Genomic DNA, 13,246 nt, shown 5'->3' on the forward strand with positions numbered 1-13,246 from the left:
CGTGTAGCGGCGGGGCGATGTCTAGGGTAAGATTGAGGAGGGGAGCGAGAATGTTCCACTTTGTGATGGCGTCTGTAGATGTGCGCTCCACAGGAGATGAGGCGATGTACTGCGTCTGCCGTCGGTAGATGGAGGCGTACTAATGATGTCGCACCAGAGGAGTTCATAATGAGGAACGCCCACCGGGCTGGGACGCCTCCTGCGTGAAGTTCATTTAGGACTTCGCGTTCAGTGATGGTGGTGGCAACGCCGCGAATGACGCAACTAAACATTGAGTGTTGATACGATGGTGGCGGTGCGGCGGCTTCTATAGTTGGAGCAGGAACGTCGTCGATTTGCTGGCGATTGAAGTAGCGGGATGGAATATATAGAAGACTGGGGCGTTCAGAGGTGGGTTGCGTAGGGGAGGGATGGAGACATTACTGGTGAAGGATGGGAGTATACGAGCGTAGTGAAAGAATTGTAGGGGAGGGTGAGGGTGGAGGTCGTGCTGGTAGTAGTGGTGGTGAAGGTGGTCATGATGGAAATGGAGGGTACTATATATCGGGGAGGCTGACTTCCAAGTGCTAGTGTCGGCCGCTTGAGTTATTGGTATCAGCTGGGAGCTGGTAGTAAAGCTGATGTGCCACCCGGCCAATCAAAAAATACGAGGGGAATCTAGAGTTCGGGGACGTCCAATACAGTGAGGTCGATCGCGACTTGTGCGATGTGTTGTGGGTATTCTGTGCTTCCCACTCAACATTACCTTGGACATTCCGCCTTTTTACAAAGCTGTTAACAGTCGGCAGAGGGTAGCACGTGACAAAGATTTAAGTGCAGTTAGATTATGCGGAGGGTTGCAGAACTACATCTGCCACCGAATGCAATTTTAAGATTGAATGCGTTACGCCCGTAACTTCTCCATTTGCTCTCTCTTTCTTTCTACGGTGGATTAGATGGCGAGGCTACAGCAGCGCCACACGTAGGCAAGCAACGGAACTAGTGCAGTTGTGCGGAAGTTTTAAACTTCTGAGAGATGAATAATAATACTTGACTTGAAACAACCTCAAATCGTACTTCGGACAGTTCCTCGCCCTATCATAACGCATGCAATGAATGCCTTGCATGCAAGGAAAATACGTCCCTGGTTCTATTTAATAATTAACATATGTTAGCTATGCACTGTACTTTACAGGGGCACTGGTAACACCCTCGAGATTTTTGTAATATTAACTACATTACACACTCCAGTCTAGAAAGCAGGCTACGCCACTAGTCAAGAGTAATGTACAGTAAAAAAAAGTACTGTCTGGGATTTGAACCAGCGTCTGCACGGCCTGGTTACTTAACCATACAGGTGCGTGCATTTGCCACCTTAACTAGGGTGAGACTTAACAATCAATAGGAAATTCCCTTATAGGCTTAATGTACATTTCCTGTTCTAACGTAAGTGTTATTAGCAGCTGTGATTGTTTCATGCATTCATTACAGTTTCTACCATTGAATTACCATTGGCTTTAACGATTCTGTCTGTATCGTCGAGCTTAAACCCAAACATATCGTTGTACCAAATCTTCATAGGAACTGGGACCAATATTTTTAGTTTGGTTTCGAACTGCGGGTTGCGAAAAACTATATCTCAAAGGGCTGATGGGCCACTCGTTATAAATATTCAGGACTTGTGTGACATTATAAACATCTTGACAACATAACCAAAATAGGAAGTGTACCAAAACCTGACCTTACCTGACTTCAACAAACAAAGGCAGAATTCTGAGAATCAAGAGCTCCTGTCATGTACCGACTATTTCATTGACTTCTTATTCCTTCAGTTGACACTCCCCGGCGATATGAATATGTAATACTACATCAGTACAAGGGCCTCAAAGTTATGGACAAAATGCAAGCGATGTTGAACATATTAACTTATTCTTCGAGCTCAGTGTCCCAATCGGCTCGTCGTCATCCTTCTGTTCCCAAAAGAGTGGGTGCGATTCTGGCTGAGGTCATAGCATGTGAGAGGATTTAAATGCATGTTGCTGGATTCCGTCGCCTTAAACAAAGGCTGCATGACAAAATCACGACACCCTGGCGTCTCTTAAACTCTATAGCTGTTAACTAGAGGTTAAAGCAAATAGCAATATTATTATTAAAGACGTGTAACATTTAAAATGGATTAGGCTTCTGAAAGCAGAAGGTATGGTCTTGAGGAGGATATTTTGCTGACAAGGAATGGGAGAGTATGAAAAACGATTCGAAGGACGTCGGACTGTGGGATTCGAACACACTAGTTTCCATGGTTCATGGTTAGTTGCCTTCCCGGGTAGTGCTGTAACTATATGAGAAATCCAAGATCTATTATTCAAAGAGAATAATTGAACTTATAAACCGTTGACTACAGCTATGATGTTGTCATTTTAAGGGTCCATACACCGAGGTCATCACTGCAGGATTACAGCGTTTAGATGTCGCCCTCTGAGAAGATTAATGAGGTAATATAGTATAAAAAAGAATAACAGCATTTTAAAAGGTACAGAATTTTATTTTAAATAAATAATTGAACAATCAGTGAACAGTCTAAAAAATATACAAGATTCACTTCGACTCCTTTCATTAACTCGCGAGTTCCGGTGGTCTCGTGTTTTACGTTGAAAGAAGACGTAGACAATTATCTGATACGAGAACTACAAGTAACCATCGTGGAGCGTTTCTCATTCCCTCAGTTCCCCGACACAACTATAAAACAGTCACCTGCATGTCGCAATGTTACATAATTGCCTCTCCATTAAATAGGCAGGCCTTACGATGACAGATCTTCAGGATCTGGCATGAAGTGGAGATAATTAAACTATCCTATTTCCCAATGAAAGTACGTGCAACATATGCCTTGAAATAAAAATAACCGTTCCCTCTGCCCTTGTGCTTTATAGCTACAAATACGGATAAAATGAATTGTTCCAAAAGCCTGGCTGCATCCGAATTCTCTTTTACGTAACATTGCACCAAATGCAAGATGTTAAGGTTTTGGAAACTGAGAATGAAAAACCATTACTCATTCTTCGAAATTGCAGTTCTTACCTCGTTAACTGCCCAGAAATTTGAAGATAAAAGTTTATAGGCTCATACTGAACGGCAGTGGAAGTTTTCTTGTATTGAAGGATTACTTCAAATTACAGCGTAGCGAGGATGGTCAATTTAACTAAAGCGTGGCCATTTGTGTTGGGTCCATAATCTTCCCTGCTGCTACTATTAGATTATCCATGGTATCTCTCACGAAGTAGAGGAATGGTTGGTCAGCTACGAACTTCTTTTCGTCTTCACTTCTTGCCTCAAGCGATGAACCTGCACACACAGTGAACATAATTTGACATGACTGGGTAAATATAATTTAAGATCACAAAGTTCAGACTAATGCCCTAATCAGTGCACTTAATTCACAGAAATAGTTTATTTGTAAAATGCGATATACAACGGAATCTAACAACAACAACAACAACAACAACAACAACAACAACAACAACAAAAACAACAATAATAATAACAACAACCCCATATCAGTATTACATTATTCCAACAGCGGCATACCCATGAATGCTACCTCTACCTCGGAAATGATCTTCACGGGAAATATGTTTCCCGAATGGCTATAATATCAGTATTATTATCCAATAGAGGTTGTCACAATTTGCCTTTCTATTGCTTTCGATGTTTAGTTAGAGAAGTCGAACGGTTGGTCCAGTGTGTCTTCACTAGTTCTTTTTCTTTACGATATGGTTGACATGCCATTGTACGTAATTCATCAGGTGATCCTCTGGATAGACTGGCTGCCTGGGTCACTTCTGCCCATTTAACAACATCCGGGAGGCACATGTACAGGACAGCAGGCAGGCCATAACCCAAACAAAGCGATGCGCATAGCCACTGCCGTGAGTGATGGTGGGGAGACGGGATTAAGGTGACAGCCACGTGCGATCTGCGATTATAGTGCTGCCGGGAACTTAAAACACGCATCGTCCTTGCGCCTGCGAAATCCATTATGTGAAAAAGAAATCAGGTTAGTACTTTGGACGGTAAGGTTCTGTCATTTAAGGTTCGCTCTTGTTGTTGTGCTGCGGGTCAGTATTTCTTTCACAACATTAATACATAGCGGTTTTCGCAGACAGTATAGACTAAGTTTGGGGAGTCAGTTCAGCCCGTAACAAGCTGTCGAGCTGGTAACTTCTATCATAGTGTGTCAGCACTCTGTAAGTCCGGTTCCATGGCTAAATGGTTAGCATGCTGGCCTTTGGCCAGAGGGGTCCCGGGTTCGATTCCAGATAGGTTCGGGTTTAACCACCATGGTTTAATTTCGCTGGCACGGGGGCTGGGTGTCTGTGTCGTCTTCATCATCATTCCACCGTCATCACGACGCGTAGGACACCGCCCGATCTGCACCTGGCGAGCCAAATATGTCCTCGGACACTCCCGGCACTAAAAGCCAATAGCCGTTTCCATTTTTTGTACTCTCTAAAGTGAACACATAATTCCCCTCGTCTTGTTATGCCTCCTCGAGGAATTTTAATTATTTATGGAGTAGAATATTTAATATTAACATTCTATTATCAAACATGCGAACATAATGGCAATGTCCCAAGTTTTAATATTATTGATTGTTAATTCTGTGTTCTTTACGTGCTGACGAGTTTCCTCTGTGATATATTTTTGGGTCGCCTTTTATTTCGACTCACTGAATGTTTTAACACGCTGTATATATTATATATATTTACCTTTGACTAATTTCGTAATTATTACTAAATATTTTTCTTTACTTTTATGTTTATGTATTTTGTTGTATTTATGTTTTATTTCTACAATACTGTTATTTGGTGTGTGTCTGCTGGATATGATTATTGCGTGTTTTAAGTTCGATTAAGTTCCCCTGTACATAGAAGAAATGCAATAACACCAAACATATGTTCGCGAAGCGGGGGTTAAAAGGCCGAGAATGTTGTTTTATTTTCTCTCACCCTCTCTGTCAACACCTTGGTGTACCCCACTCTTCTTCTTCCCTGCTAGCTTAGCTCGCTTCACGCACATTTGTATACCACGAATTGCTGACTGCACTCTAAGAACTCTTTTTTACTGTCCCCTTTTCTCACCTGTTGCCATATAGCTTAGAAATGAAATGGCGTATGGCTTTTAGTGGCGGGAGTGTCCGAGGACATGTTCGGCTCGCCAGATGCAGGTCTTTTGATTTGACACCCGTAGGCGACCTGCGCGTCCTGATGAGGATGAAATGATGATGAAGACGGCACATACACCCATCCCCTGTGTCAGCGAAATTAACCAATGATGGTTAAAATTCCAGACCCTGCCGGGAATCGAACCCGGGACCTCTATGATCAAAGGCCAGCACGTTAACCATTTAGCCATGGAGCCGGACTATACAGCTTAGAGGATGCTACGGACGCGAATAATCCTGAGCTATCTGTGCATTGGGATCTGCCCACTCTTAACGCTAACAGTCTGAGGTCACACCACCCACGCTTTGTGATGCCACTGGCATGATTGCGACAGGTTTCACAAAGAGTGAAAATGCTGGTGGAAAGCAGCAACAGAGATGCTCTTCTCAGGTACTAAACTTGTAAGAGGATTCCAGTAGCAACGCCGGAACTGGATTGCCCTGAATAGAATAGGCCATAGCAAATACTGTATAAATGGAACAAGCTACCGACTCCCATGTGGGGTTATATGAATGATGTTAATCCACGAAATATCACTGTAATATTTGTCATAAATGGAAGATAGTAATTGATTTTACTCAAATAAAGTCTCAATTCGGAGGTTGGTTTAAAAATACCGTCGTTACTAGCGAGAAATACGTATTTACGGGCTGTAAAAGGGACTCCATTATGTTGCATTCCGCTGCTCGCGCCGTCTTTTGTTTCTTTCTTGAGGTCCAAGGCTGGCACCGATAAATGGGACTGCTATGTCTGTGAATTCTCATTTTTCCCATATGTCCAGCGCGGGTATTTTGTTGAAAGAAAAATAGCATGATCCCTGGACCAATACATATATATTTTTAAAAGGAAAATAGCGTGATCCCTGGACCAATAAATCGTTTAATGAATCAGTTAGGGCACATGAAGTGACAGCCCTTCAAATTACATCGAATGAGGTAAATCAATAAAACTACACCAAAGATCTTCAGTGAGCAAAGACATCACACACGACAGTGTTAGACAAACAAAACACTTACGGAAGCGCTGCGACGTAGCAGAAATAGTAGTTGTAAGGCAGTAAAGTATGTATTCTCTAAAATAAAATATTTCGGAATATTTCTTAATCAACCTCCAATTTGAGACTTATTTGAGTAAAAGCAATTTTTATCTTCCATTTGTGAAAAATATTGCAGTGATATATCGTGGATCAACATCATTCAGATAACCCCATGTACAAATGTGGAGATCTACGTGCGACCATTCATTACATTGTCAATGAATGTACTATCCGGGCATAACAAGATAGTCAAGAGTATTTTCTTATCGCGACTCCAGAAACATCACATTTAATATCTATACTGTTGCAAAAGCTGTCATTTATACTCCAAGTCATTCCAAGGATAATGAGCATGGCAGTTGGTGATTTGTCTGTACTGTAACTTACAGTGACCTCTGTGTAATGCCGCTGGCATGGTAAAATACGACGTGTCGATGTCCTGATGCTATTTGATAACAGACATACTGATGGACGCCATGTCGATGACATATGTGAGAGGTAAACTGGTTGAAAATATGCTGGATTAGATACACTTATACATTTGGGTTTATGAAGTTAAAATATTCCCTAGATGTCAAGTGCTTGACCAGCAACAAGGTAAGATGGATCATCAACTTTCGTTCTAAGTTATTTTACGCTCTATTCCACAGATTTAAACTGGAACGTCAAAGATATACTTTGCTGTGAGTTGTTCTCATACAAGCAGACGATCAGTTACTGTACGACACGAGGGTTCCAGGTCACAAGACCCCTGTTCAGCATAGCAGGCGAGGCCAACTGGGTGAGGTACTGGTCCTCCTTCTCAGTTGTATCCCCGACCAAATCCCCGACCTGCTCGTGAGGCGGTAGAGGTGGGATCCCTAGCTGAGTCTGAGGGAAGAACCAAGCCTACGCGGTAAAATGGATTAAATAAAAAAAATACAATCAACATATTATATGCGAAGCTGTGCAATGAACTGCGATGGCTACCAGTCTTAGGGAATGTCCATGCTCATGAGCGCTCTCAAATAAACAATATTTTAGTGCTGATTTTTTACCTTCGAAGTATATAGATATGCGTTTATGTCAACCTAGAATTTTAAACATCGAATGAAACGCAGACTACTTAGGAAATGGACACATGTTCGATAAGATACCATTTTACAACACTCCATAACCTCACAACTGATCAGGTTTAACTCTAACATGGTCTTGACAACGAAGATAAACAATCCAGAGGTGCATGAAAAATATTGTTCTTTACTGCAACACTAGCGATAGGTACCTGGCGAGTTCTTCTTCAATGTAGAAGTAAATGCATACCTTTGTAAACCTGTAAAGTAGAAAGAGTTGAATAGCTGTGAATATACTCACTGGTAATATCTTGTGTCTTTATGCTGGTTTCGTCCACTCGCACTGTAACGAGTTGAACCAGGTCTTGAACGTACAGTCCTGTATCTCGGGTGATGCCAGACAGCTCGGCGTCCTTTGAACTAAACACATCACTTACGCCAAACTGAAAAGTAAATGACAAAATCTTCATCATCAAATAATAATAATAATAATAATAATAATAATAATAATAATAATAATAATAATAATAATAATAATAATAATAATAATAATAATAATAATGCCGTGTAGGCTCCGAAGAGGCCTGGTGGAGGCTTTTCGAACTAACGCCGTATAGGCGACCTGCGCGTCTATGAGGATTAGGCCCTACCTGTGATGAATTTAAACGATGAAGACGGTACACACACCCAGGCCCCGAGCCATCGAAATTAACCAATGAGGGTTAAAATCTTCGACCCGTTCGAGAATCAAACCCGGGACCCTCTGTACCAAAGGCCAGCACGCTGACCCTTTAGCCATGCAACCAATAATAATAATAATCTGAGTCGAAGGCCCGAGATGCTGGCCATTTAGCTAAGTAGCTTCGTTATAGGCAAGAGCAGGAAGCTGATCGAAATTGCAGGAATTTAGTGTATAAATCCATCTCCTGAATTTTGCACACACAAACGTACTTGATAGCCAAAACTGAATGATTCGATTCTAGAATACGGCTGTTGTTTCTCCCCAGATTCAAAGCAAAGAAGTTCTACGTGAAATCATTCCTAGCATACCGCTACAGACATACAATGTTAGACGTGTTGACCCTTGTCGTATGACATATTGAAGACTACCATTAATTTGCCAAATGTTATGGTTTAATTTACCGCCCCATCGTCTACGTGTAGCTTATCTGCCTCTCACCCGGAAGCCCCAGGTTCTATCTGGACCTGAGGGCTGGTTCGAAGTCCACTCAACCTAAGTGATTACGAGTGAGGAGCTATCTGACGGTGAGAAGGCGACCCCGGTTCTAAAAGCTAATCATATCTGCCAAGAGGATTATTTGAGACCATGCGTTACCTCGTGATCTGCAGGCCTTCGGGCTGAGCAGTTGTCGCTTGGCAGGCCAAGGGCCGTTTAATTTTGTTTGTTTTGTGGCTTAATTGATTTGTTCAGCTCCTTGGCTGAATAATAAGTGTACAGACCTTCGGATCAGACTCTCGGCCTGGTCACAGATTTTAACTCAGTGTTGTTAATTTCTATGGTTCGACGAGTGGATTTTTGTGTTCGTCTTACTACACTTTTCTTCATCTACATACAACACATTAAACTACAAACAACCACACGAACAGACAATAGAGATTACATCCATCCCCAGAGGGCTTGCGTCAGGAAGGGCATCCCGTCGTAAAACGGAGCCACATTCCCATCTCGTGTCTACCAAATAAATTAGGAACAGAAATCCATGAAGAAGAAGGAGGTTGATTTGATTTGATTTGATTTGATTTGATTTGATTTGATTTGATTTGATTTGATTTGATTTGATTTGATTTGATTTGTCCATTTACATGCCTAACATAGACTATGAAGTTCCACAACTAGTTACAAATTCAGGATAGTCGAGGCGCTTAGTTAATTCACAGAGGCTTGCAGACTGAATGCTGAAAGGCGAAACAGTCTTTAATGACGATGTATAATTTCATTTCATTTAAGTTCACTTGTGAGGCGCACGTTGGGCGTCGTCTGCACAGCATACACGCTACCATTTTCATTTATAAATCTAAGCATTAACTATATGAATATTTCAGAATAAATAAGTAATAAGTGAACTGTTTATCAAAAGTAAAATATCTTCATCACATCATCATCAAATTCTTGTCGCTGCAGCCATAGGTTTCTGTCCGGAGCTAATCTTTTCAGCTCGGAGTAGGGTCTACATTTCGTTCCGTAGCATAAGTTGCTAAGAAAGCTTTCTCGAGGTCGTTCTCTTCCTCTCTTCTCAGCTACAATTCCCTCAGAGAGTCTCTGTGACTTACAATGTCACCAGTGCACTTTATTCTTCTTCTCCCTATTTCACTAATGAGGCTTCTTCATTCCCCTACTTCTTGCAGTACTTCATTTTTGCTTTCCTTTTCTCTCCAGCTTATGCGATTAATTATCCCCTGTATCCACATTTCTACTGCTTCTAGTCTACATTATTTTGTTTGATCAATGTCCAGCTTCCACTGCCACACAGAAGCATACTACAAACAAACGTTTCTGAGGTCTTCCGTGTTTCTATACTTATATGTTTGTTGGTCAGTAAATCCGTTTCTTAGCTATAATTATATTTCACGATTGAAAAAACCCTAAGGAGCATAAATATTATAATAATATTTATTTTAACTTCTGATATGCGGCTGCTCTCTTACGTGATCAGTTATTCCAAGGTAGCAAAACTGGTTTACTCGCTTAATTTTTTCTTTGCATATTCTGATATCTGATGCGTCTGTTTGACTGGGTATACATATGTCATAGTTTTAGTTTTCTTAGTATTAATTTTGGTTCCATTTGAGTATGTGTTTATCAAGTTAAGCATTTTTAATTGCTTTTGCTGTTTTTGCCATTATAGCAATGTCGTCGGCAAACTATACAGCGTACCTGCTTTCCATTAATTTCATTACTGTTACTCCTTCCTCTGTGAACATGATAGTTAACAGGCAAGTGGAGAGCAGACACCCCTGTCTGACTCATTTCGTCATTTTCTCTGCTTTCATTGATTTCAGTCCAGGTGTTGTGCAGTTTATGTACATTTAGTATAAGGCGCCTGCCTCTCCAGTTAGTACCTATCTTTTTCATTGTTCGGAAAAGCTGTTGGCAGCCTACATGGTGAAAAGCTTTTTACAAATCGATGAAGGACACATACGATTGTCTGTTAATTTCAAGTCTTCTTTCCAAAACTAGTGCCAGACTTGCTTTCCTGGTACTCTTACCCTAGCTAAATCCAAAATGATCATCAACATAACATTCTATTTTTTCTTTCAATCTGTTCTTGATGATGCTAAACAGTAATTTTGAAGAATGTGGTAGAAGAGGGGGAGTTACGTAATCAGAATAATCGGTAGCATTAGTTTTTTTAAAGGTGCAACAGTTCTGCTTTGGATCAAGTCAGGAGGAATTATGGGTTTCCCGTCCACATACCCCTTCATTTTCTACTAGGACCTTTCCATTCTTGTCCTTGGCAATTGTTTTCTTGGTTTTGGCAGACTTGATTGGTCCTATATTATGCTTTATCCAACCTCCCACCATTTTCAGGGACATTTAAAAGAAACCAAGATGGGACTTGTGGATGATCTGTATATAGTAGGCCATGTTTCACATACATGGATCTAATGAAAGGTTTTCAAGTGCAGAAACATATACGGGTCAGCAATGTCTGGTAGTGAATGAGAGGACGACAAAAGTAATGCATGTATCTAAAAGATGTAATATCGAGGAGAGTTTCATGAGTACAGAGACGTTTGAAAAGGTGGAAAATGTTTTGTATGAGGGCTCGGTGATTACCAGCAAAACAGACGAAGCTTCTGCCAGTAGAGTATATCTTTCTGATGATGATGATGTTTGTTGTCTTAAGGGGCCTAACATCGAAGGTCATCGGCCCAGTATATCTTTCAGTGAGTTATTTGCTGAAAGTTAAAAATTGGACTTAATTGACAAAAAAATGAAATGGCGTATGACTTTTAGTGCCGGGAGTGTCCGAGGATATGTTCGGCTCGCCAGGTGCAGGTCTTTTTGATTTGACTCCCGTAGGCGACCTGCGCGTCCTGATGAGGATGAAATGATGATGAAGACGACACGTACACCCAGCCCCTGTGCCAGCGAAATTAACCAATGACGGTTAAAATTCCCAACCCTGCCGGGAATCGAACCCGGGACCCCTGTGACCAGAGGCCAGCACGCTAACCATTTAGCCATAGAGACGGACTTAATTGACAAAATTGAGGATCTATAAAACTCACATACGACCAGTGGTGATATATGAACGTGATACCTGGGTTTTGAACAAGGAATCGTGCAACAAGTTATATGTTTTCGAAAGAAAAATTTTAAGTAGGATGCTTGGTTCAATTTAGGTGGATGGTGTTTGGAGACAAAGAACGAATAAGAAATTGAGTGTATTGTTTCGGAGTGAAAACTTTCAGTATATGCCAGATTAATGGAGATGAAGAAGATTGCACATACCAAAAGAATGGACACTAATCGAATGGTCAAATGAGTGTATGAATATATATATATATATCGCTCATGGTTTGCAATATTGGCACAGACCAAAAAAATCAAGTTATGAGATGAATGAGTACAAAATTTCCTTTAGTAGTGCAATACAGAAATCATACGATTACTCTACAGAAAACCGAGCTCGATAGCTGCAGTCGCTTAAGTGCGGCCAGTGTCCAGTAATCGGGAGATAGTGGGTTCGAATCCCACTGTCGGCAGCCCTGAAGATGGTTTTCCGTGGTTTCCCATTTTCACACCAGGCAAATGCTGGGGCTGTACCTTAATTAAGGCCACGGCCGCTTCCTTCCCATTCCTAGGCCTTTCCGGTCCCATCGTCGCCATAAGACCTGTCTGTGTCGGTGCGACGTAAAGCAAAATAGCAAAAAATCTACAGAAAAAAGAGCAAGCGATCCTAAATGGCTCGATAGGAGTTCATTTAATAAAATGTTACTTAAAAATTGCTCTTGTATTCTCCTTGCCGAAGCCATGACCCAGATGTTTCGAGGTGTGTCACTAAAGCTGCAATGTTCTTTTGTAGGCAATGCTGGACTATCTTAGGAGTTTGCGGCGTATAATAATGAAACAAATTTACCGACAATGCTAGATTCTGCAATAACTCCAATTTCGTATTTTTTGAGTTGTACCACAATTGCATCCCATGAGCTGTTTTTTTACAATTGGCTTTAAGTCGCACCGACACAGATATGTCTTATGGCGATGATGGGATAGGAAAGGGGTAGGAGTGGGAAGGAAGCGGCCGTGGCCTTAATTGCCTGATGTGAAAATGGGAAACCACTGAAAACCATCTTCAGGGCTGCCGGCAGTGGCGTTTGAACCCACTATCTGCCGGATTCAAGCTCACAGCTGCGCGGCCCTAACCGCACAGCCACCTCGCCCCGTCAGCCCATGAGCGATATAGGGATATAAGGCATAGGGGACGACCAAAGACAAGATGGAAGGGCAATGGAATGGAAGGGATGAAAAGGTTAGAAATGCGAAAATATGGAAAAGAAGTCCTTGTTCTTTAGTATTAGTAAATGTGAAAAGTTTCTAAAGTAGAAATTAGCCATACCTTGCTGAAAGCCTTAATGGGTTTCGTGATGGTCTCGACGTTAAAGCACGGCAGCAGGACTTCCACTTCCCTTTGCATCATATTTTTGTGCAAGTTCTTCAGTGAGTAGCCAGTGAGGGAAGCTACCAAGTCGCTGAGACCTTCCCGTGAGTTGGGCAACAGCACCAGCAGCGAGTAGCGCTCTCCCTGTAACAGATTCCGCAGATGTACTCACAATCAGAGTACAGCTCATTCCTTATCTCGTCTATCTGTCTGAGTAAGGAAAGTACATACACGCGTAATAAAACACACAACTTTCAAGAATACACTTTATGAAAATGTATGAGTTCGCATTAGTCGAAAAAACCCACGTACAGGACAGCCGGTGGAACA

General features: G+C 41.6%; 1 protein-coding gene across 1 annotated transcript in view; it reads right to left on the reverse strand.

Annotated features, from left to right (window-relative positions):
* Window positions 1-2,515: 2,515 nt before the first annotated feature.
* The window catches only part of LOC136863134 (uncharacterized), a 44,974-nt gene continuing 34,243 nt past the window's right edge, over window positions 2,516-13,246 (reverse strand). Inside the window, exons 6-8 of the mRNA XM_067139478.2 lie at window positions 12,875-13,060; window positions 7,591-7,732; window positions 2,516-3,321 (exon numbers count right to left, since the gene is read on the reverse strand). Coding sequence (XP_066995579.2) covers window positions 3,179-3,321; window positions 7,591-7,732; window positions 12,875-13,060 — 471 coding nt within the window. The 3' untranslated portion in view covers window positions 2,516-3,178. The remainder of the gene's footprint in view (window positions 3,322-7,590; window positions 7,733-12,874; window positions 13,061-13,246) is intronic.

Source organism: Anabrus simplex, chromosome 2 (assembly GCF_040414725.1).
Source record: "Anabrus simplex isolate iqAnaSimp1 chromosome 2, ASM4041472v1, whole genome shotgun sequence".
Lineage (NCBI taxonomy): Eukaryota > Metazoa > Arthropoda > Insecta > Orthoptera > Tettigoniidae > Anabrus > Anabrus simplex.